Source organism: Excalfactoria chinensis, chromosome 8 (genome assembly GCF_039878825.1).
Source record: "Excalfactoria chinensis isolate bCotChi1 chromosome 8, bCotChi1.hap2, whole genome shotgun sequence".
Taxonomy (NCBI): Eukaryota; Metazoa; Chordata; class Aves; order Galliformes; family Phasianidae; genus Excalfactoria; species Excalfactoria chinensis.
Window position 1 is genome coordinate 22,310,442 of NC_092832.1, and position 24,732 is coordinate 22,335,173.

Genomic DNA, 24,732 nt, shown 5'->3' on the forward strand with positions numbered 1-24,732 from the left:
CAAAGAAAATGAAATGCATTTTAGAAGTGTTAGAGAATTATTCTGGCTTGGTTTTCATTTTTATAAGCTCAGTAGCATTTAAGTTGTTATGATAACCAAAATAAACAGAGATTCAGAACAAATCATGAACCTATATAAATCAAATTATAATTAATTTTCTATGATAATTTTCAAGATTTCACTGCATCGGTTGATGACACATATCCAAAGCAGATAAATTAAATCTTTAATATTAATTAAAGTTTTACTTAAGTAAACTTGTTTAAAAAAGAAGAGTGATTTAAACCTCATACATTTACATTGTTTGAACTTTAATGAGCAGAACAGATATAATGCATGGTGTTAAAAGTTATTCAGGCACTGTGAAAGCTAAAAATGTGTCCTTGCTGAACAGCAAAATGAGATTTCCATGGACTACGTACGCCTTGTTTCTCACAATTAAAGTGTCACAGCATGAGAACACTCTCCTACTTGTGGACATTTTGGTACCTATTCCCCGGGTGAGCGTGTGCAAAAATGATTGGAAAGAGTTATTGACAATTCATACAGTATCCCATCTTTCATTAGGTAATACAACATATCTTAACTCTAAGGGGAGACGAAGCAACAATGTCTTAAATGACTATTGACTCCAGTAAATTTCCCGGTAATGTCAGAAGACTGTAGTCTGTCAGGTTCATGAGAGACTCGAGATGATACAGGAATCCAATTATGTGAAGTCTATTTAGTTGTCCTGTTTGCTAAGCCAAAGGTTAACGAGAACTGCACTGAAAAACCTCCTGTGGTATTACAAAGTATTTCTTAGGCGGCATCAAAAGTAAATGAAAAAGTATTTTAATCAAGTCTTTAACTCTTTAATTGCGACTGTGTGCCTCACAACACGGCAAACAAAAAACGATGGAAAAAGTGTTTTAAAAAAAAAAAATCTGCCACTGAAATACAGAGATCATTACTTATTAATAAAGTAATTATTACTATTTCTAGTTTGCGAAGGAAAAGCGTTCGGATAGTCATTGCAAGCATTAAATCTTTATAAATAGTAAGCCGTGGTCTCTAATTTTAGACAGAAATTAATTATATTTTTGTTGGTAACACATTCCAATCTGTTTACACAGCTGACGAGTCTCAGCTGCAGCAGACTCGAGCAGAGAGCTTTGAGGACTCTCCCGCTTTGGAGCAGATGACTCAACATTCACCAATTTCATTAAAGATGAAAAGGGGAAAAATTCACCTGCAACAATGTCACTTGTAAAAACAAGACTTAAAATAGATTCATGAGTTTTGCATATGTGAGCCATCCTACTCCAAAGAAAGGTTCTCCTGTATTTTTTTTTCCCCTTGCCGCTGTGGGAAAACGGATTAGAAGGGTTGAGTTTCCAATTCTTTTCTGGGCTAATGTAAACTAATAAAACGTTAAAATGGATCCAAATTTCAAAGACTGTAATTACCACATGACACCACGCTGTTATTTCAGATCTTATATCTATCCTCTCATATATGCCCTTGAATACGCGGATAGAGATTAACTCACCTCTCAGAAACTTAACTACTGTTTCTGCAAACACTGCCACAGGCTTTTTCCAATTATATTAAAATTCAGACTTTTTTTTCCAATTATTATTTGCATGAATCCCTGACCAAATGCAAAAAAAAAAAAGAAAAAGCAGCATCACAAACAGCAAACCTTCCATTACACATAGAGGAGTAGAAGGGGACAAGAAGGCAGAACATATTGTGCTGAGAATAAATAATAATCTATTAAAAGAAAGAAAATACTTTTTTTTTTTTCTATATTTTTCTCAGGCCATCATCTTGAAACCTACACAGAGCACTGCTAGGTGATGATATCAGTGCTTAAGGTGTTTTTGTTTTAAGATTAGGGTGAACCTCACTAAGTGACATTAGGAATGAATGACATGATATAAAATGCCAGTGTAGGGGCAACCACATAATGAAGGGAGTCTAATATTTAACTGAATTCTGTACTAAAGTCCCACAGTTTCACAAACTTATATACAGTTCCCTGCTATCTCATTCTGTTGCATACAGTGAGCATACACACTGATCTTAGCTAATACTACCCTCCATTTCTAGATAACGGTGATACCAAAACCTGCAACACATGTTTGAAAATAGAAATATCTTTGTGTACAAAATATCTGCTATTTCAAAATGCAATCTTGAGAAACACAGATCCTTGCTGGTTCTGCAACAGCCAAAGTAGACAGTCTTCACCGACTTCAACCTACCTGCTGAATGCTAGGTGCAACAACTCATAAATTAATGGACAATACAGAGAAAAACATACAGATACTGTATTACTGAAAAAGGGAATCTTTCCATAATAAAACTCTTAAGTATGTATAATAAATAACATATTGCTGCATATGGGTCAATAGAAACAACGGGATTTTGATGTAAAAATGGCTGTTTGTAGGAGGAAACAAAATGAGAACCAAAGCTACTTACAGAGTCGTCTGTGGCAGAAGGAGGCCAGCCCTCCCACAGCTGGTGACGGACAGGGATACTGGTTAGGTCATACACATTCCGTTTCACCTGGGAGAGAAAATCAGAACTTACACAATCAAAAGCATACAAGCAAGCTGCATCATTTTCATAATTCCAAGCCGAGTTTTTTCCCAATTACCTTTTGTAAATAGAGCTCAAGTACAGTGCTCCTGAAAGCATTTGAACAAGTCATGTCAAAGAAAAAAACATCTGTAATACATCACTCAGAACGTGATATTAATGAAGCAAGATAAACCTGCTTAACAATTCGTAATACAAATTCTTCACAGTAAAAAGTGCTACCATGTAATGAACAAACTTAAGGGACAGAGAAGGCAATAGAAGTAGTTAGAGTTCATTAGTACATTCTGTTTTCTCCTGAAATTTTTGTATTCGCACCTCAATTCATACAGAAAGAAATACAACTATTCTTGCATAAGTTCTTAAATGGGATCTAAAAGTAAAAGTGATGGTATTAGAAGTGAAAACGCAAATTAATAATCACAACATGTTTCAAATAGTTATCAACAAAAAGCACGTAAACTCACTTTTACACAAATACTTTTTATCAAGCTATTAAAGTATAATGTGCTACAAGTAATGACCTCACCCAATGCTTATCAGGAAGGAGAGAGTTTGTTTACCATACAGCTGCTACATACGAATACATGGCCCTCATCTATCATTACAGATCTGTTTACATTTCCAAGTAAAGACCTCAACCATGGCTTTAATAAGCCAATAGACAATTTCAAAATGTGAGGTTTGATAAACATTACTAACATTTTCTGTAATTTTTCACTGGACAGAATCACTCAGGAAGTCAGAAGTTGTGTCCTGTTCCCCACTCGACAATGTAGAACACTACCATGCTACATACATTCAAGTTTCTCATTCACATAATGAAATAAGTGTGACCCTAACTCACTGTTCTTAAAGAGATGATGCAACAAAATAAGGCAATCCTCTATGTAGCTATCTTATATACTTTGCCCCTAGCTACTTCATCAATTACTTGCCATTAAAGTTGAAGCACAATACAGAAATATAACCATATCCCTCTTTAACTTCACTTTAAAATTTATTTTTAATACAGAATTTATGTGCAACATCTGGCAGAAGATTCATCTAAAAATACATGTACATAATGAAATAGTAACATCTCTCCTTTTCTCTGCTTTATCTTTTAGAAGAAAATGCCACATGCACTCTTCTTCTTGGCACAGAGTTCAAGCATGATAACAAATGGATGGAAGACACATGTGCAGACATTAAGCTGTAATATAACTGTTCTAATCACTGTAAATAAGCTAAGTGGGAGCATACATTTGCTGTCACAGATGTTGACTTGGACAATATTCTTCAACAGGCTCTTCATGGCCCTGCTGCACAAGTTTGCCAAGAAAGAGAAAGTTCAAGGCATATACAGAATGAAAACTCAGAGTACAGCACTACACTTAGCCTGGCACCAAATCCCCACTTCTCAGGTCCTCCATATAAGTACTGATATTATTCTCATGACTTCTTCCCATGCTAATAAATTGCCCCATAGTGAGTACAGTGAAAAACCACTTTATATTTCTAGATAGATTTAATATACTGGCATGAGAATATGAATTACCAGTGTTAACTAGGCTACACTGTTGAATGTTTTCAATACTATTCTGCACTGATGACTTGGGAAAAAGGGCTTCATTTTATTATCTAACAGCAAGTTACATTACTTCCATTACTGCGGCTCTACACCTCACTCAAGGATAAAAAAAAAGAGTCCCATAAGGGTGCTATATTTGGATATCTCAGTATTCTAGCAAGCATTTGTGTTGGAGTTTCCACTTATCTCTAAATTCTCAGGGTGTTTTAGAATCAGGATATCTACCTTTTAATTTGGGTAAATTGAAAAAAATAAATTACTGGCAAATTACATATATGCCCCACACTCTTTTTAATATTGGTTTTGTTCAGGTGCTCCTGCAAAGAATCAGATCAGATATTTCAATCAAAAATTTTAGAACTCTATTTTAAATAAAAACCTAAGATAAGAACATTATTTTATTTTAGATGGAGAACACTGAAATATTTATTAGTAATTAGAGAGTACTTTGTATTATTGCAATCTCAAGCGTAAGTACATCATGCTTTAAAAAAAATACAAACATTTATTCAAATCAATTTTGACCATGTGTGTATGTGGTATATATGTGTATATATGTGTATGCATACACACATGTACTCGTGAAAAATGGAACTACAGATGACAATACTCTTGGTATATGATCTCATTCCTACTATTCAAAACAAACAGCCTTTCTTCACTGCCTCTCAACAAGAAGCCATCCTGCTGTACAGCATTTGTTCCGCAGTGGTATTAAGGTAAAGAAATGGCACTACTACTACCAACCCCACAACATCCCATCAAAATGTAACGGTACTGAGACGTGATCAGCAGAAAATGGTTCTTTTTCAGTACATACCAGGATAAACTGCCACAGAGATAAATGCTCCCCAATTACACATCAAGAAAAGTCTTATTATTTTCCCATTATTAAATTCTAAGAGGAGCTTTTTCAAAATAACAAGTGAAATTTATTTACAGAAATGGGATCAAGAGAACTACATTACATTGCTTTCAAAAAGCCTTCAGAAGTAAAAATAAATAAACTCAGAAGTCACATTCTTCAAATTCCATTTTAATTCCAAATCACAACAGAAAGGCATTATGAAAAAAACAGTATTTCCCTTCTTTCATTAACTCATCTGTAACTGCACTGAATTCAATAACATTCCTCTGCTATTCTAAGCTTGAAAGGCATGCTTGGGGTAAAGTGTTATGTTGGTATAAAGCACAATGCCAGACTGATGTGCTGAACAAAAGTGATCAAAGTTGAAGTAATTTTAGCCAACGCACAACTATTCTGCTGCATTATTCTACCAGAATGACATCTGTTGAGCAACTCGTCGCAGAATAAACGAGTTGTTCTAGGCAGGCCTGGCCGGGTAGGGGACCATGTAAAACTGATCAGAGTAATGTTTGGTTAAACAAACCACTCGAGTTAAGATCGCAACTGGATTCTGAATTCATGCCAAAGTAGCCCTTTTTTCAAACAACAAGCCACAGGCAATTATTCAATATTTTAAAAGTTTGCTTTAAAATAATGATCTCATTTTAGGTTTATTTGATAATTAAAATAGTATCAAGAAAGTAGAGTGGAAAAGATTAAGAGACTAGGAATACTTACTGATTAATTACAGAAACTCCCTTCATTAATTGTTTCAGTTTAAATATTATGTAAGGAGGAAAATGCTCTCATGATTCATTCTAAGCAGAACCATAAATCACTTTTCCAGCAAATCAGTAAAACAAAAACCTACGGCAATGCTGTTCATACAGCAGAAAAACTATCAGTTTGCATTTAGCATCTGTTAAATTTGTATTTCAAGTTCCCATGATGCTGACAGAAGGACTGAAATCTGTATAACTGTGTAAAGACAACTAACTTCACGTGCCTTCCACTGAGCTACATTTATTGGCAAACTTTTTGGTCCCCCACCTTTGATCGGCTAGAAATACTAATTGGCAGCATTGTCTTTGTATAGCCCAGAATTTCTTTACATAACGTGGAGACACCATGGAGACTGGCATACTGCTATGGCAGCCACCCTTCAGATTATAATCTCTGGAATATACCAAACCACTGAAAAACAAATTAGAGGCACATTTACTTGGTTCCTCCATTCAGCTGTGAACAGTATCAATACAACCGTTTAAACAATAAATAAATAAATCTGGATGCATTTTAACTTAGAAAAGTATGTGTAATTGCTGCAGAATGCCCTTGCATTGCAGCTGTACCAAACGCTGGAGAAGCACATGAAATTTTGCCTTCACTCATTTTCTCTGGTGCTGGAACAAAGTTAGCATATTGAAAACTAGTTCTAAAACCCTGCATATCAAAGCAGCCAATAATTCCCTGATACAGGCAGTCTTACTTTTCTTATCTTTCACTGTTTTTGTAGGTGAGAACATTGCTTTAAAACTGGGGTTAATCACAGGAGATAGCCTCTGTAGAGATGAAAATACTACCACATCCAAATTAGTAAGTATAAAATGAAGTAAAATGTAATCACAGGGCAAGAATTCCACACTAAGTAATGTGATGATGACACCGACCTTCTGGCTGTGCCACCAGGAATAAGAAGTTACTTTCATAATTCTGAGAGAATTCTGGAGAAATCTGAAATTTACTGCCAAGAAATCCAACATCTACCAAAGTTTTTTGTAATTAAAATATTATGCTGAATCAAAGAAGCGTCGTGCCTGAATCTGTATCTCTGAAGCAAAACAAATCACAACAAAGAATCACAACAAAGTTCAACAGTAGTTTCCCTCAGGCTGTTTTCTGCTCATGCAGGTACAAAGTTAATTGAAATAATGTAGATAATGAACTTTTGTTAGTCTTATTATTAAATATAATTTATGCAAAGCTGTAAATTGGCTGAGATGCTAAAGACTGTTCCAGGCACATAGGCAGCATGAAAGACAGTGCAAAAATGAGTGCATGAAAGGCAGACAAAAGGAGCAATAAAGTCAGAGGACTGTGAGGAATGTGGAATGTGAGTTGGGGGACACAGAGAAATGAGATCAGACGCAGACAGAGCAAGGTTGCATGGGGCACTGATGGCAAAGCCAGAATCTTGACTTTGACATTGTAATTGAGAATTAGTCAAGACAAGCAAGCACAATTTTCAAGGCACAATAACGATACGGACAGGGCAGTGCCAGGCAGAAACACAGAGTAAGAAGTGTAATTTCACACAGAGTAATTTCACTGAAGAAAGACAGAAAGAAAGGAAGCAAATACAGCTGAAGTGATAATCATCAAAACTGCAGAGGAAAGCCGAAGAAGAGACAGAAGTTCCACTAACAGACGGTGGGCAGCAGCTCATGGGAAGTGCCAACGGGGATAAAGCAGTGAATTTGAAAGGATGTTGATGTTATCAGTAGTTCTGAGCAGATGGGTCAGATAAAATGGCCATTTCCATTAGCAAAAACTAACAGATACAAAAAAAAAGTAAAATTAGAGATGAATTTCTCTGCCACAAGCTACTGTCTGGGAGTGGTCAAGAAGTGGGACAGAAACGAAGAAGTTAGGATAGAAAAAAAGTGATCCGTACTTTCTAGCCTTCTCAAAGCAGAGAAAAGTCTACATCTCCTTGGGAAAAAAAAAACTATCAGCAGTCAATCAGAAGCATCAATGATAATTGGTCTCTGACAGCTGAGTGAGGTTTAAATCATGCAATGCTCTCAATTAGGGAATTAAGATGTCCCACGCAGGCTATTTGTAACATGGTGTCTGCTTCTCAAGAATTACACAGCACTGACACTCTCCAGGGAAGATTCACTGTACTGAAACAACTATTTACATTTGCACGTTTGCTCAATTCACTCTGCTGTAATGTAAAGGAGAAAACATATCTATTTCTAATCTAAATATTTTTAAATCTATACCGAATGCAGATGTCCCCTTCAGCCCAAGCCTGCCAGCCAGGCCTGATTCAGCACTTCTCTGAGTTACACTGCAACACACTCTCTAATTGATTTATTTCTTTTTAATACACAGTTCTGCCTTTAAATGATTATTTTTGCTTTTAAATATATTTTATACACAAGACATTAAGAGGACCTGAAAGTGCACAGGAGTCACGTACAAAGCAGAACTCATCAGCAAGTTATAACAAAATCATTAGAAAATTTTTTGCTAGCTTTTCGCGTACCACTTTCCTATAATTAAACACGTTTATGTACAGGAAAGCCAAATTTCACTCCAGAGTTTACTGAACAGCATTCATAACAACATAAATCCAGTTTAAACTACTGCTGAAAATGGGTTGTGCTGTACTGTAGTACTCAGCAAATATTGTGTCAACATCTTCATTAGAAGGTTTGCTGAATTCATTACATAACCCTTCGAATTAACTTAGGTCTGGAAAAAAAAAGCGTGTGATGCTTATGACATTTTGCCAATAAGAGTTCAAACAAAGACAATTAAGTCACATTAGACACTAAGCAAAAACCACTGAATATGCTTGTTTTTTTTTTAATGTTTCTAGATCTTTAATTTCAGTACCTAGAAAAGTGATTGACATACATAAATTTTACCACTGATTGTCGGAAATGTGGTATGAGAACTTCATGTATCTAAGGATGAAATGGGCCATTTAAAATAATTAATCCACAGAGAGATGATTCACCATAATGTTCTAGCAAAAAAAAATCTTACTTAGGGAAATAAAACACAATATAGAAGGATAGACTTCACAGAAGTGCTAGGGAGGTGCATGTACTCTCCAACTAGGTAAGTGCTTACAGGTCCATTCCCCCTGGACTCAAATCTATCACAATGATGTCAAACATGGCTTGAATGCAATAAAAAAACCAGAAGCTGAATAACTCAATGAGGGAAATTGAACATAAAATGCTAATTCCATTTTAGTGGTGCAAATTCTTGAGGGCTACGCACTTACATAAAGTATTAACAGCAAATTTTACATGTCCTCATCTCCAAAAATAAACAGTTATTTGTTTGTTTTTTCTCTTTCTATGCTACTTGGTAACAGCCTATCTACAGCTGGCAGACACTTTCAGAGAGAGATTACCTGCTTCCTTTAGATCACCACTGAGCTGTATTTGTGAACCACAACACTTATATATATATTTTTTTATGCTTAAGGTATTCTACACCACTCAACCTGTGCTCCCCAAGCTCAGATACTACTTTTTGGCACTGCATTGGGTACCCTCTTCCTCAGCTACAGCAAGTAGCAGAGCTTGCTAAATTTTAAAGAGGAGCAATCAACTCATGCACAGTGAGATTTGTGACAGTATACTGCAGACACATCTACTTATCTACATATAGAGAAACACAAATTCCATCTACAGGCACTTGACTCTATTAAAAATATTGTTATATTTCTCAATGCCACAGCTTTCTGCCAGAATACATGCACGTTTTCATTCTGTGAGGTAAAATGCCTCTATGCTGACATCTGTCCTTAAATACCTAAAACCAGATGTCCTATTACAAGGGCATCACAGGTAAATGCAAGTTACAACCTCCTGAACTTGATGCAGAAGTTACTGATCTGGCCTACACTGCACAAAGCTTCAGCCTACGTAATTATTATTATTCATTACTTGTAGTGCCTAGGAGACCTAATTGTGATAATCCCCTCTGAACTTAAAAACACATGACCCTTTGAATTTTTTTAATAGAAGGTTAAAAGAAGAAACAAATTTCTACAGAAGAAGGAAAAACACGTTCTTGAGAAATGGAGGCAAAAGACGTGAGTATTAAAAAAGCAACAAGAACAACAAATCCTTTTAGCAGCACATGCATGAGGTTGAAAAAGGGTATGAAAGAATTAAGACTATGAGCTAGCTGTGACATTAGAGATTGAAAGGAAGATGTGATTAGGGTTAAAAGAGAGCAAACAACAGACTTACTGACAAAACAATTTTATGAATTGATTGGAAAATGCCTTAAAGACTTCGGCTAACAAAATGAAACTGGTGACAATACCTGAAGTTTTGGGCTTGTTTTATTTTTGTTTGTTTAAATAGAGTGCACTGACAAGGCAGAGACACATTCTGAAGTCCCAGTTTGTTCTTCCACTCAGTAGAAAAGGTCATTTGAGAAAAAATACTTATTAGGAGTTTGAATGAAACAGTACTGCCCAGTGGATACTTCTAACTGACCTTTATGCATACGATAAAAGACAACAGAAAAGCGATACTAAATCATCTTTATATCAGATCACTACAAGAGGCAACCACTCTTTGAGAAAGCACCTAAAATAAAGAATAAAATAAAGAGCAAATACAATTTTTAACACTGTTCCATTAAGGAAGAGTATTCATTAGCCACAGGAAAGTTTCCAAAACAAATTGTTAATGCTACAATCCCAATTCCATCTGCTTTAATGTCCTAAAATGTTGATAAATTGCCAAATATCAGGTATTTTATTCCTACTCAAAATGAACATCTTAAGATATCTTTAAAAACAGCGAGACAAACTGTGGAGGTCCATACTCATGCAGACCTCACGCTTGCCAGGATAGCATCATTTGTTTTGATGTAAAAAACATCACTATTAATTACCACTTTTCAGTAGATTTCAGATTGCTTTATGAAGCATGGTAGGAATGTTACATGGGTTATCTTTTGGACTCTACTGTAGCAGTATACATTGCTGCAATAGATCTGAATATTCGAAGGCGGAGAACCTTGTTGTACCATATGTCAAATAAAAACAAACCAACTGAATGAGGATATCATTAGGAAGGAGCTGTGAAAAGCTGACTAAAAGACCGCTTCAAACTAGAAAAAACATAATTATTTAAGACCAGTTCTGTGTATTGTTACAGAGGTTAAAAAGAAAGTTAAAAGAAAGCCACTTGTTGAAACAGCTGGTCCACTAAATACAACAGATTGCACTAGGTTAACAGTTTGCACCTGGGCTAACCTGATGAAAGAAATCATGGGGAGTCAAGGGACAAATAACTGCATACATGGATCGCATACCTAGAAGATAATCTGTAATCCTAATAGATTACCCCAGTGATTAAATCAGTAACTGAGAAAAATATGCCTTGACACTTACTGCTCATGAAGTTCAGGACATGTCCAAGAGTAAAATCTGTAACTCAAGCTACTTAGAATTTGCATGAAAACAATATTTAAACTAATAAATATAATTCTCTGCATCCCAACATCTCTGAGAAGTATCAGGGCCAAAAGCCATAGCCACTACCAGATAATGGTAATATACAAAGGTTAGGAAGTAAGAAAAAATTTGCACATTACATTGGTTTGATCCCAGCTTGTCCACATTACACGTGCATATACTCAGACTACTGTGCAAACAAGCATTATTTTGCAGCTCCTGTCTTTCAATCTCTTTCACTTCCTTTGTCAGGAATTTCTGCATGAACTCTTCAGGAAAAGTCTGTGCTGTACTTTCCTTCACATCTTATCCTGGCTGCGTTGTTTCCATTTTTTCCCATAAGGAAATAATTGTCTTACTGATCTCTAACATAGTAAACAGATATTTTATATAGTCAGGTTCCCATTCATGAGGACCTTAAAGATTATCTGTAGGGCATGAATTATCACTAGAAGTGAGAGAGAGTGGATGTGATTCTTGCAGCGGAGAGTAGATCTGTTATGTTTTCACGGCTGTCATGTTCTGAACAAAAGATGAATTTAGATTAATTTATTTGATGACAAACATCCTCACCTTCATTTCAAAAGAAACTGGCTTGTGACAGCTAAGGCATGATAAATACATATCTTGCTCTTTCATCACTTCCCTGTTTGTGCATTTTCATGGGTTTCAAAAGTAATCAGTCATATCAATAAGTGGTAAAATAAATGGCCATTTTAAGGAGAATGCAAGTTAGACGCTCAGGTTTTACTGCATTTAATTGCATGAATAACACTGATCGCATTTATATTGGGGAAAAAAAAAACAACTTTCCCTTTTAGAAATTTCTTTTAACTCCAATCCTATAAGGCTCAGTCCTAGCCTTCCCTCCAAAATTCTCAGCTTATGATACCTAGACTTATGCTCCTTAACGTGTTTAGTTAACTAATGCTGTCTTCTTCCATTCCTACTTAAATGTGCTTCCACAATGACCATCATTTTAAGCGGTAAGCCTAACAGTTTTAGCTTAAGAAGCAGATAATAAAAATCACTATTTTGTCAAGTATCTTTTGTGTTGTTTCTGAACAACTGCCATATACTCTTTTGAGAGCATATTTTACTATTACTAGACGGTATAAAATCTATAAACCTCATGAAGCACAAGTACCACTGCCATACAGAGTTGTGTAGTACTATGACACAGAGAAATCCTCCAATACTTCTCTGACTTCAGTTCTTTACCTCTTTCTTCCCCCGACTTATGCACTTAAACATCACAGCCAGCCTGCTGCTTAATAGAGATGGGCAGGCTCTCTCTGCAGTCCTTTGGTACAGATCTGAGTAGTCTCACACATTATACTAATGTCACCAATACTGTACAGATAGAATGATAGGACAAAGCTACTGGTTTGACTTATACTGCTCCCTCCAGTCAGCTTACAAATCCGTTTGTAACCCAAAGGAGAAATGATATGCAGGGCACGTTTTCTCTGGGACCTGCTGGTATCTTTCACTACATAAAAGGGAACACGAGTTATACAGAAACCCACTAATAAACTCAACAATTGATTTGATAGGTTCACCTAGATTAGAGGTACTTAGCAGTTCTGAGAACTCAGTAAGAACTCAACACTTGTACCATGTACCATGGTATCTTTCTCAGTCACCATAAGTATAAAAATTTAATGATTTTTCTTAATTGTGGTTGAGTTTCCATAGATATTATATTGCTATTACTTTAAGATCACATTCAACTAATTATAAGACAAGGTTTGCTGAGCTGTTAAGGCAGCTTCTTATTAAAAAAAAAAAAAAATTGCTTGGTATTTCCTCCATCTCATTTTCACATCTACCAAATCATCACCTCTTATTGAGCTTTTCTTCATATCAACAGTATCTACAAAGAATCTGAAATTCACCTCTGCATTAAGCAAGTAGTGGCTGTTAGCTTCACGTTGGAAAATAAAACTATGCAGACAATCTGCAGTGTGTTTTTAAGAAATTCACTACACACACAAGTTAGAAACAAAGGTAGTTACTAACATTGCTAGGTTTAAGATATATGCACATAAAGCACCTCACCTACATACATACACAATTTTTAAAAGAGAATTCAGCCTATTTAGCAATTCACTAACAAAGCTATTCCTTAGCTCATCCCTACCATAACCTGCTCTATTCAGAAACATATGGGAAAAGACATTAAATAACCAGTGAAAACCATGGACTTCTGGTATTAGTGCTACACATTGCATACCCCTATTCATTATTCCACCTCCCTTGTTTAATCTATCATTAAGATTCAGTGACCCTACACTAAATTTAAAGCAGATCCTTCCTTCCTCCCATGCCTAAATTCACATACTTTTCTAGCTGGGGATGCCCTCAAGTATTAGCCACTCTACAGGGTTTCTCTAATCTCAGCTCTGAACTATGTTGTGCTATAGAAGCAAGAAATTGCTGGTTAACATCTTTAACTATGGAATCTTCCACACACACACAAAAAAAGCACCCAACCCTGATTTACTTAAGTCTTTCATTTAAAACATACAAAAATTATATATTCCCCACTACATGTTATAGAATAACAATAATTTACTTCTTTTAAGGAGTGTTTCCTTGTACCTGTGTCAGAAACAGAACTGCATTGGAAACCATTTTAAAGCTGTCAGAAGTTTGTTGTAACATCTTAGAAAAGCCAGACCTTCATTTGTGTTCAAAGTCAACATGAAGGAGGTTTTTAATAAACACAAATCAATAAAACAAGATAAAAAAAAAGAGATATTAAGTGTGCTTTTTTTTTTTTTTTTTTTTTTTTCATTTTAAACAAAGGAACTAAAACTATATAAAAATATACAGACCTCTGCCTCCCTCGTTCCTTTTTATTGACACAGACTGCACTTCAATAGCAGTGGCAGTACAGGTGAAAACATTAAAGAGTTTTGAGAAAAAGGGACAAGAATCATTATCATTAACATCTGTACATATTTCTCAACTACATTCTTGTCTTCCTCTTCCATGATAAGGTGAAAATTGAGCTTCACCAGAAATCTAAAAAGTTAAAGACAGTAAGGGTGAAACAAAGATGAGATTCTGTTAACAAAATGAATTGGGCAAAGGTGCAATCTGAATGTAGATTTTTACCTCTCCCGAAAGAAGCTGTAGGTTTTCTTTCCTTGTGTGATAAAAATATTACTCATGAAACAAACACTTAAATATGTTTAAGCATATTCCCTCAAAAAACAGAATAGAGTTAAAAAGAAGAGGTGCTACGTAAGCAAAGACCCCTCTCTGGCTCTTATTTCTTTAGATCCATCACTTGAGCTAGTGGTAGGTATACCAGAGTTGCACACATTAGTAGTGTAGAAAAATATGAACCGTGAATAAGATTCAAGCTGTTGAAACTATGCTTATAGAGTTACTTACAACTCTTATTCTCTACGTGACATTGTCAGGTAACAATGGTATTGGGACACAGTTAAGCAGAGTAAGCTGAGAGCAACACTGGAAAAACCTGAAGACTGAATTGTACACAGAAAGGTGAAGGAAATGCATCAGCAGAATAGGAGAAACAAAACCAATAACACAAGCTCTATAAAACCAGCAGATAGCACAATCCAGAGACAGATGAGCTGGATCCCTTTCCAATGAGAAAGCTTTCTCTACAAGCAGCATTCATTTTATGAAGAAAAGACGACATGTTTTGCTGAATCTATCCTTTTCAGCCGAGACATAACGGCACATTCCTGCCAAAATCTGCTTCATGTACATGCTTGAGCTGCATTTCTGACAGACAAGATGACAAAGCCACAGAAAAGACTTCAAGAAAAGAGCATTTTTCATAATGGGGTAAGCTTTACAAGTTCTTTCACCAGATTCAACTTTTAGTTCTGAATATCTACTGAGAAAACTGAGAAAAGTTCAGAATATCTATTCAGTTCCTTAAGGTGTACGCTGCCATCCATTCTCATCCCCTGCTAACTTTCAGGTTATTCAAATGACACTTCTATTAGTGGGAATGTTTTGACTAGGGAGATTACCCAGAAACCTTTCAATATCTGCGTGAGACAGCAACAACTGGCAGAAATCTAAAATAAAAAAATGCCAAGATCACCTACCTGTATTCTGAGGCCAAATTTTCAGACTACACTGTCTGTACTATTCAGATGACACCGCAACTCAGTCTTCTCTCAATACAGCTGCAATGGTAGCATTCTATGTTGAGTAACATAGAAACCACATGCTGCTGGAATCTCAACATCCAGCTCATGAAAGCAGGGCTTAATAATTCCTGAATAAAGTGCAAATTCATTACTGTTCATTGCTGATGAGCAAACTATGGGGAGTTACCTCCTCTGTAGTTTCCAGTATTTACAAAGCTTGTCATTTCTATGCTGTGGAACAACTGAAAATAAGGCCCACATTTGAAAAACATAAACTTTCCTGGCCACTTTCACTTATTCTTCTGTACAAACCTGCCACTGCACTGAAATAAAGAAGGTTACAAACATATGTTATTCTCTTCTCATTCTTCAAACTTAGCTCTACACGCATCCACAGAACTGTCCAGCAAACAGTGAAGACTATTCCACTTAATGAGGAAAATTACTTAAATTACAGGTTATTAGAAACTCAGCTACTTTTTTCACCAAAAATGCCTGCCTTGCTCTAGAGATCTAACAAAGTCCCCATCAGAATTACCTTTCCTCTAAAATAAAACTAGAAACTATGTATTACAAAATGATAGTCACAGATGACAAATATTAACATCAGAAAAAAAATCGATTCAGCTCAAATTAGCACATTTTTATAAATCAAAGCAGAATTTACCCTTGCTTTCTTTCCTGTTACAGAATTATCACTTCAATAGCCAATAAAAAGAAAGATCTAATGAGGTATTTCAGTATCTCCCAAAGAAATATTTTCAGCTCTGTTTTCCTTTCAAGTGCTTGAAAGGCAAAGAGTAATGAATTGCTCCTGTATAATCTTTCTTACCATTGCCTTATAAGAAGAAAGTTATACCCAGTCTTTAACATACTTCAAAATACTTTTTTTTTAAATCCCACTGCAACAATGGCAAAGGATGTCTCTGAGCAGAAAGGACAGTTATTTAACAGCAAGAGAGAAGTTCTGCTTTGAGCAGTAATCTTCCTTGCCTTTCCTAATGGGTAATGAGCTGAAATGACAAAGACACACTTAGTAGCCGAGATAGCTGAGAGCTCTGCACTCTAAGATTTAGGAAATAATCCAATATCCCTTTGGAATAAGATTCTATGAGAGTCCATGAGACTATTCCTACCAATTAGGATAAACATCCATTACTAGAGACAAACAGGAAGTCTCCAATCCTGGAAGCATCCATGTATATCATGAGGTGCATGGCTGTGAGATGGAGAAATCAGTTACAGTCCAGCAGGAACAAGCCAGAAACCTGAAGGAAAAATGGGAAATGCTACCAGTCATTGACCAGTGAAGTGAGCATGCCTTGGGTCTAAAGCCATTTGAGATGGGACATTTGAGATGGAAATCATCTTTCATAATCTATATAGGAACAATTAGGAGAAAGTTAATCAGAAATACGTTCAAGGGATCAAGTGTGTGTCTGACAGGTTAAAAAGAGAAAAGAGCTGGAACAGATTTCTGAAACTAAAAGATCAGCCTTGATAATCACAGTCTAAAAACTTCTGAGGTTATGTGCCAACATCTCCCAGTCAGTCAGTATATTTGGTGTTTTTATCCCTCTCAGTAGTACCTGAATGAATAGCAGTCCTTACACCCTCAGAACCAAAAGCAGTTCTTGGGAAGAGATGAGCTGCAGTGTAAAAAGAGAAATCTGGCAGGTGAAGAAACACAGACAGGCTGACCTCCTTGAGCAGCGAAACCTGGCCAACAACATTCAAACTCTCTACATGAATGTGAGAACAAAGGCAATCAAGATCCCCTGTTTTAAAGGCAAGCATCTTCTTCCAGTAGTCATTTCAGATATTTGGAATAGTTTCTGTAAAATCCTCCTCCCCTGAAACAAGAGGCCTTTATTAAAACACGCAGGATTAGAAGATCCAGAAAAGGCTTGCCTGCAGATGTCTTGTGAAAACGAATTCCTGAAAAGCAGCAGGAAAAAAGGTTGCAGCGATGGCAGAAAGCCAACAAAAAGCTCAATGCTGCTGTGGTAATGGTGTCACAGAGACAGGCGTTTGAAATTGTAAATCCTGACCAGAAGAAATGTGTGTAAACTGTCACCGATGATAGGGAGAAAATGGATGGGTCAGAACGGAGAGTAAATAGATCAATTCTTTCCAGAAAAGAAAAAAAAAGAAACAAGAAACATCTGTTTTAAAATTAGAGATTATCAGCTACTGAATACACGCACATCTTATGGATACCCTGAGGACTCAAAATTAATCATGATTTGCATGAACCCGTGAGACTCATTCAGAGTCCAAAAACAGGGAAGCTTCTGTTCACATCAGCACTTTTTCAAGAATGCTATTACAGATCCAGTCACTCTTAAGATTGAAATCTGGGTTGAAGATCTTGAGGATACACTAAAATACTTTTAAATGCACGTCATACTTGAGAAAGATGCAAAGTCAAGGTGTAAAGCAAGAAAGAGTCAACCTCACCCAGCTGAACAACAAAAATGATAATATTATGCTTTTGTTTTTCAGTATCTGCCTCTGAATCAGAAGATCTTAAAGTTTAACGTGCGGTAACAGAGAGGGATAGAAGAGCATTTGCATTTCAGAAAAAAAAAAAAAAACAACTGTGTAGAAATACTTGCAAATTAAACGCCTCTTACTGCTTTCATCAGAGCCTTCCTTTTAAAATAGAATCAATAAAAGCTTCACAAGAATAAACTGTATGCTGTTGTGCTTCCTGCATCGACATCAGTGCCAATTAAATTCTGAACCCTAAATCTTTATTGTTTCCTATTAGCTGCTAACCAGAACGAACGCTGTGATTTTCTGAGATCCCAGGCTGAGACTTGCTCCTACGGCAGATGGAAAAAAATATTCCTGTTTTGACTTGTCTGCTGAGCAAGCCTGACATTGAAGATACCTGTTGGATAGTAACTACATAATATCAAGATTATCATCTTAAAGAAACAATTATTGCCACCACAGTTAACACTTATGGGGGGGAAGAAAGCCATTGACAGGTCTGCCAGGTTCCTGGTTGTGCAATGCTTCCCAGGATCCCCCTCCAGCAGCGGCTCAGCTCCCGCAGCAGCCAAGCAGCCGCTGACCCCAGGGCTGCCTTCAAAGTACCACATAGGGAGGCGGAGGGGAGCAGGATGACAGGGAGTTAAACACAGCTTTAAAATGATGCTGACACCCAGCTGGATCTGAAACAGAAGTCCAAGAGCAAACAGCTGCTGAGAACAGCCCATCCACTCCCACTCTCAAGCTCTGGGATCACCCCTATGAGGAGGGCAACAGAGGAATCTCAGAGAGAGGACACCGACAATTCTAAGGGAGCAATGTCCTACCCACGCAAGAAGGTTTCCACCTTTATTAAATAACAATGACATTTATCACTAAACTAGACAAAGAACTAAAAAAGTTGCCCAGCAAATCAGCATTACAACAGGAGTTAAAATGAACATGGACAACGTGTTTACAGAAACTTAAAAATGTAAACAAGTTTTGAGTTATGGTGGATACAATCACAGAACTCTCTAGTCATTTCTAAGGTAACACGACATTTAAATTGTCAAGCAATCCAAGAAAGCAGTGCAAAACTGACTTTTCTTTCCTTCTTATTCCAATTACACTACAGTATGCTGGTTGTAATTCATGAATGTGACAAAATAGCACACGTAATTGAGAAAAGGCTTTAAAGAAAGCCACAGAAGGCTTCTGCCTGCCTCCCGCGCCTGACCACACTCCCACATCTGCTTTACAAATACAGATGTTCTACTATGATTTATCATATATTAAGCTTTACGATGGCCTGAAAGTCTGAAGAACACAATAGCAGCCTCAAAACTGCCAGCTAACTATAGACCAAATCCAACCTGCTTCAAGGATACAACGTCTATCAAAACTTAATAGCTACATAAGAGCAAAGTAATGAATTCTTTTGAATCAATACATTTGGAACACTAATTCAAGATGATTAAAGAAACAGATAGCATTAAGAATTAAAATGCAGAGCACATCATAAGTAAACATCAAACAAAATATTATTAATTGTTATATACTCTTCATGTATTTGCACTTCGCACATATTTCAAATGCAAATATTAATTTGGAGAGAAATACCTACTGTATATGCACACACTGAAACAGTTTGCTCAGCTATACTGCACCAACAGTTATTTGACAAGTTATAGCATCACGAGCCACTCATTTACATAGTCAACTATTCTTTTTTATTTTACAGTGAAGATGTTAATAAGACAACTGTTATACAGATCCACACTAGCAGCTCCTCCTCTGAAAAAGAACCCTCACAGTTATGCAGATGCAGTGTACAAAGAATACACCAACAAAAAGACACCAAAACATAAAAATATCTTCTCCAAATCCTAGGCAAGAGTCATTTTATTGACCTATCTTAATATCAAGAACTAATTTAATTAATAGAAACATCCATTTGATATAGATGTAATAACCTGTGAAAATTCAGTTCCTGTTTAAAAGTAACGTGTCTAACATGTAAGCACTGTACTCAGTAATTCCCACCAGAAAGGAACAGTTTTCGAGGTTTAATTCAATACAGAATCATTGAATGGGCTGGAAAAGACTTTCAAGTTCACCAAGTCCAACCACCAACCCAACCAAGTAAATCACATTTCTTAGTGCCACATCCACACATCTCCTAACTAACTCCAAGGGAGCAGGACACCATCACTTCCCTGGGCAGTCTGTCCCAATATCTGACCACACCACACGTAGAAATTCTAACACCCGATATGAACCCATTCTGCTGCAACCTGAGACCACGTGTTCAGTTTCTTCTTCTGAAAGCTGAGCAGAAAACTACATGCGGTTGGATGTTGCTCTGATCTTGCTGCCAAGGCACACCCTCAAAGTCAGAAACCCAACAGCAAAGCAGTTGCTTCATAGTCCCAACACTTTCCTCTACTGGAATTGTGACATATGCCTCACATGCACCTTCACCATGCACCCAGCATCACTCAAATGAAAGTATGCCCACCGTGCTTTGTTTCTGTGCTCTGTATCATACAACAGCAAGCAAAATAATAATAAAAAAAAAAAAATCACAGACTCTTCCATTTATGGTGCTGATCTTAATGACTCGCTCTTACCATCGTTAACTTGCATTTGGCTAGGTGTGATCTGAAAGACTCCTTGCTACATTAATCACAGCCATTTAGCCCTCAGCACACTAGAAGATGCTTAGCGTTTTGCACTGCAGAAAGTAAACAAGAAGACAGGAAGAATTTAAAGACTTCTGAATTACAGTATATTTGCCCTGCATTCTAACAATATTCTCTTCTGATAACAGCGTCTTGAGAGAATGGATGCTTATTTTAGACTGTATGCTAAAATTATAACCTATTTCAAACAGTCTGCATTTATTTGTCCAAAATAAGTTTTATTGCCCCACCATTTCAGGTCGATTTGGAAAAAAAGGAGGTAATGAAGCAATGCCAATAATGTACTTAATTTAACTTCCTATTTGAAATAGAACTTTCATCAAAATCTGCACCCTACGCCATCTTCATTTTATACAACTTAAATGATGAAAAAGCTTCTGAACAGAAATATTGCTTTCCTGGCCTAGAGTAGCATACAAGCAAAACAACTAAATTTTTCTATTTAGGGATCGCAACTTTTGGAATTAAGAAAACTCAGTGCAACAGTAGATCTTTTTGAGACATCATTCATGTGTATACATCACTTTAGAACAGAGAGGGAAAATGTGAAAAACAGAGATATGTGCATCAAACGCCATAATTCTCGCCACTCTCCTTTCTCTCCAGGGAGGCAGTTCTGTCCAGTGGCTCATGTACTTGGTATCTAGCAGTTCTCTCAGAAACTCCCAGAAATTTTGATATTACTGTCATTTAAAACCACAGAAAAATATCTCAAGACTGTCACGGTATTGCAAGGAGATAAGCAAAAAAACCAAACAGAACCAACAAGGGCTTCTATCCTTCTACAGCGTGTCTGCCAGGCAGCGATAAAATCCCTTCCTAGAAAGCTGTACATATTTCTACAGTGGCAAATAATCCAACCATCCGGTATCACAGAGTTTAACTGTACACTTCTTACTACACTTCTATTAAAAAGAGATTGAAAACAGATCTGTAGCTGTAATTTCAAGTTCAGCATCTCCCCTCTATATCTTGAACAAACTCCTAGCTTGCATTTACCCAAACAACTTTCTCTTCTCAGGCAAGAATCACTTATTCCTGAATAATTCAAAAGCAGGAGCATAAGAAGTACTTAAATTAATCTGGGAAGTGTTTCGTGTTGACAATTTCTGCTTTAACTAACAGCCTCTTTCACCCACTCTACTTAAAAGGTCTTGGCTCTTTTTTATTCTGTGCAGTGACACTGGGCTGGCAGAGAAAAGGCCAGACTGCAGCTGAGAACATCCCCTGTGCACACAGCTGAGAACTGTGACCACAAGACAGCCTGGGCAGGGACTAAGACAAACAATAATATAGAAGCTCTGACACCCTCCACTAACAGCAGCAACAGAACAGTGAAATAGGATACACTTTTGGTAATACAGAACATTCAGTGGAACTTCTCTCCTTGGAGCAGAAGGTAAACTGTCAAGTCAGACACAGGTTAATATTCCAGACTTGGGTCTCATAAGGCCAATGAAAAACATGGAAATTCATTGGAGCATTTTGTTAGGTCTGGGTAATGTGAGAGTTTGAATTGTAATGAACCAAGAGTGGTAAACTAAGATTAGGCTTGAAGTGCCATGGGAGATATTTTTACATCACTTCTTAAATCTTCCTGCAAAACACTAACTTTCAGTCTACAGTTATGTGTTGCAACCCATGGCAGAGCAGCTGTGCAAAGAACCAACACAAGGAATATTTTATGCTGCCTGCTAGCATATTTGTTAGTTTCTATAGGTAATGCAAGAAATTCAGCATCATCTGATGATCTTCTCTTCTAAACAGAAGAAATTCAAACAGGTTAAGTCCCTGCAGATCTGTTCTGCAGTTGCTATCAGCTTCAAAGATCAAGTGGAAAATTGTCTTCTGAAATCCACTGAACTGAACAGAGCTCAAGAGGAGCAGAAAAATAAGAGTTTATCTGCAAAATGGAAGAGAACTCAGGGCAGTGGACCAAAAGCGTTAGGGCCTTTTTCCTATGTTGCTCATTGTTGGAAAAATCAAAACATCCAATGCAAAAGAAGTTCTACAGAACTGGGAAGTAACATTTGGTCAGAAAGTGCAGGGTTTACTCTGTGAGATGACCAAAAATAAGTTGATTTCAGATAAGAAGGGACCTGCTTACAGTGTGCTCACATCCCAGTGTCAGCAGTCTCCACCAGTACCCTTGGTGAGCAAGAGAAGCCAGCAGTTCTGCTGCCGTGGCACATCGGGAGCCACCATCCTCACTCAGGTTGACCCAGTCTTGTGACAGCTACTCCATTTCTTGAGCTTTTTCATATGCATTTAGCTACGCTCTAGATAGTTCATCACCACCACACCTGAGAAACATTTCTACTTGACTGAATTTACTTCTATGTCCCAAGAAGCAGTCTCAAGCAATTTCTTGCACCATACACACTGTGATGCTTCTCTAATTGAAAATTGACTGTTTTCATTTGTACATACATTAATCATGGTGCTTATAACTATCTCTTAAGCTGTCCACACTCATTTCTACTTATCTTCCTGCACACTACTGCTTTCAAAACAAGGTTGTAAGAAGTTCACTTTGGTTTGCTAATCTAGGCTGAGGAAAATAAAGTAGATTCAAGATTTGGTACAAACCCAAAAAATTGTGATCAAACTATATAGTTAGTAAATTGTTTGTCTAAATCTTTCATGTATGATGAAAGATTATTATCATAATTCATTAGCAAATTACAGACTTTGTAATGCAGGCAGTCACAAATTTGGCTTTGTATCAATCATTTTAGACCAGCTGGGTAGAAATTAACACAACTCTGGGATACATAAAATGAAGTGCTCTTTCATTTTTTAATTCACTGGAAACTTTGAAGGAAATGAACCTTTTTCAAAAATGTCACTTTTCCCCGATTTTTGTAAATCATTCCATTTCACTGCAGAGATATGGAGGTAACACAGCATTTATGCAGTACTGCAGTAGCTGCTTAGGCAAAAATATAGTATAAAGTATATGCAAATGAAAAAGTAGAGAAGTCTTTAAAACATCCCTTTCTTTCATTTTTTGAGGCATCGAAACACGTTAGCAACCACTGGAAGAATGATTAAATAAACACAAAAGCTAATGGCCAGCTACTCAAAAGACGGAATATTGTCAAAACTCCTGCCCGGAGCTTTTTCAGTCCACTGAGATGACCTTGCACAAAAAATGCTTGTTTTGATTATGTCTACTTTCCCTAAGCTACAAGGCTATGTAGAGCGACAGCTGTATTTGGGAGCAACTCAAATTTTATGTTAGTGGCACCTAATCCAGGGACTGGTACAAGCAGCATGGAAAAGTCAGTGTCAAAATTAAACAATGAAGGCTTTTCTAGGAACAGATGCTTTTTGCCTGCAGCTGTAAAAACCTTAAAACAATCCTATACCCCACTGTCTGGTCACGCAACTATCACAAAGCAAGGCATAAATTTTGCCACTTATTGCAAATGTTTGCTGAGCGCTTCTATAACCCTTTTTAAGAACAGTAACACGAATTTATTGAGGGTGATTAGGTGGCCATTTTATCCTTTAAATGAGTGCAAGGCTCTTCAATTTACGCTCACGATTCCCAGTGCAAATACAAAAAGACTAACTTTTTAAGTTCATGTTTTACAGAAGCATAGAAATATAACCCAAAAACCTTAGGCAACGGGTTTACTGAAGACAGTGCACTGTATCATGATGACATTACGGACCAGACAGAGAAATAAAATAATAATTCACACTTGAAAGCAACTATTTTCTGTGCATAACAATTACAGAGCAGCATAGTGCAGCACAATCATCGTACCATTGTTAAGATGCTAAGATCAGCTCCACGACTGCTACGTAAAACATTCTCATCACCTTAATTCTCCATCAAAGTTTATCTCTCTTTTATACAAATGCCCTATAATAACCTAAATTTAGGTTTAAAGATCATCCTACTGAAAAACACGTATGAATACACGTATGACTGAATTAACTAAATAATCAGTTCCCAATTAAATGAGCAATTTACAACACCGAGACTCCAGTTGCACTCCATATGAACAGGAGAGGTTTTCAGATCAGCTTCTGTTGTGTATTTAGAAGTGATAGCACCAACATAATTTACATAAGTACAATAATTTCAAATACTTTCGCACCGTGTAAGCACTCTAAAATTGAGAAATGTTTCCTTTCTTACTCAAGTTAGAAAAAAAAAAAAG

At 36.7% G+C, this 24,732-nt stretch overlaps 1 protein-coding gene across 2 annotated transcripts in view; it reads right to left on the bottom strand.

Annotated features, from left to right (window-relative positions):
- The window catches only part of FAF1 (Fas associated factor 1), a 133,239-nt gene that overhangs the window by 63,302 nt on the left and 45,205 nt on the right, over positions 1-24,732 (bottom strand). For both annotated transcript variants that reach the window (XM_072343401.1, XM_072343400.1), the window contains exon 8: positions 2,470-2,556. In XM_072343401.1, the coding sequence (XP_072199502.1) occupies positions 2,470-2,556 (87 nt within the window). The remainder of the gene's footprint in view (positions 1-2,469; positions 2,557-24,732) is intronic.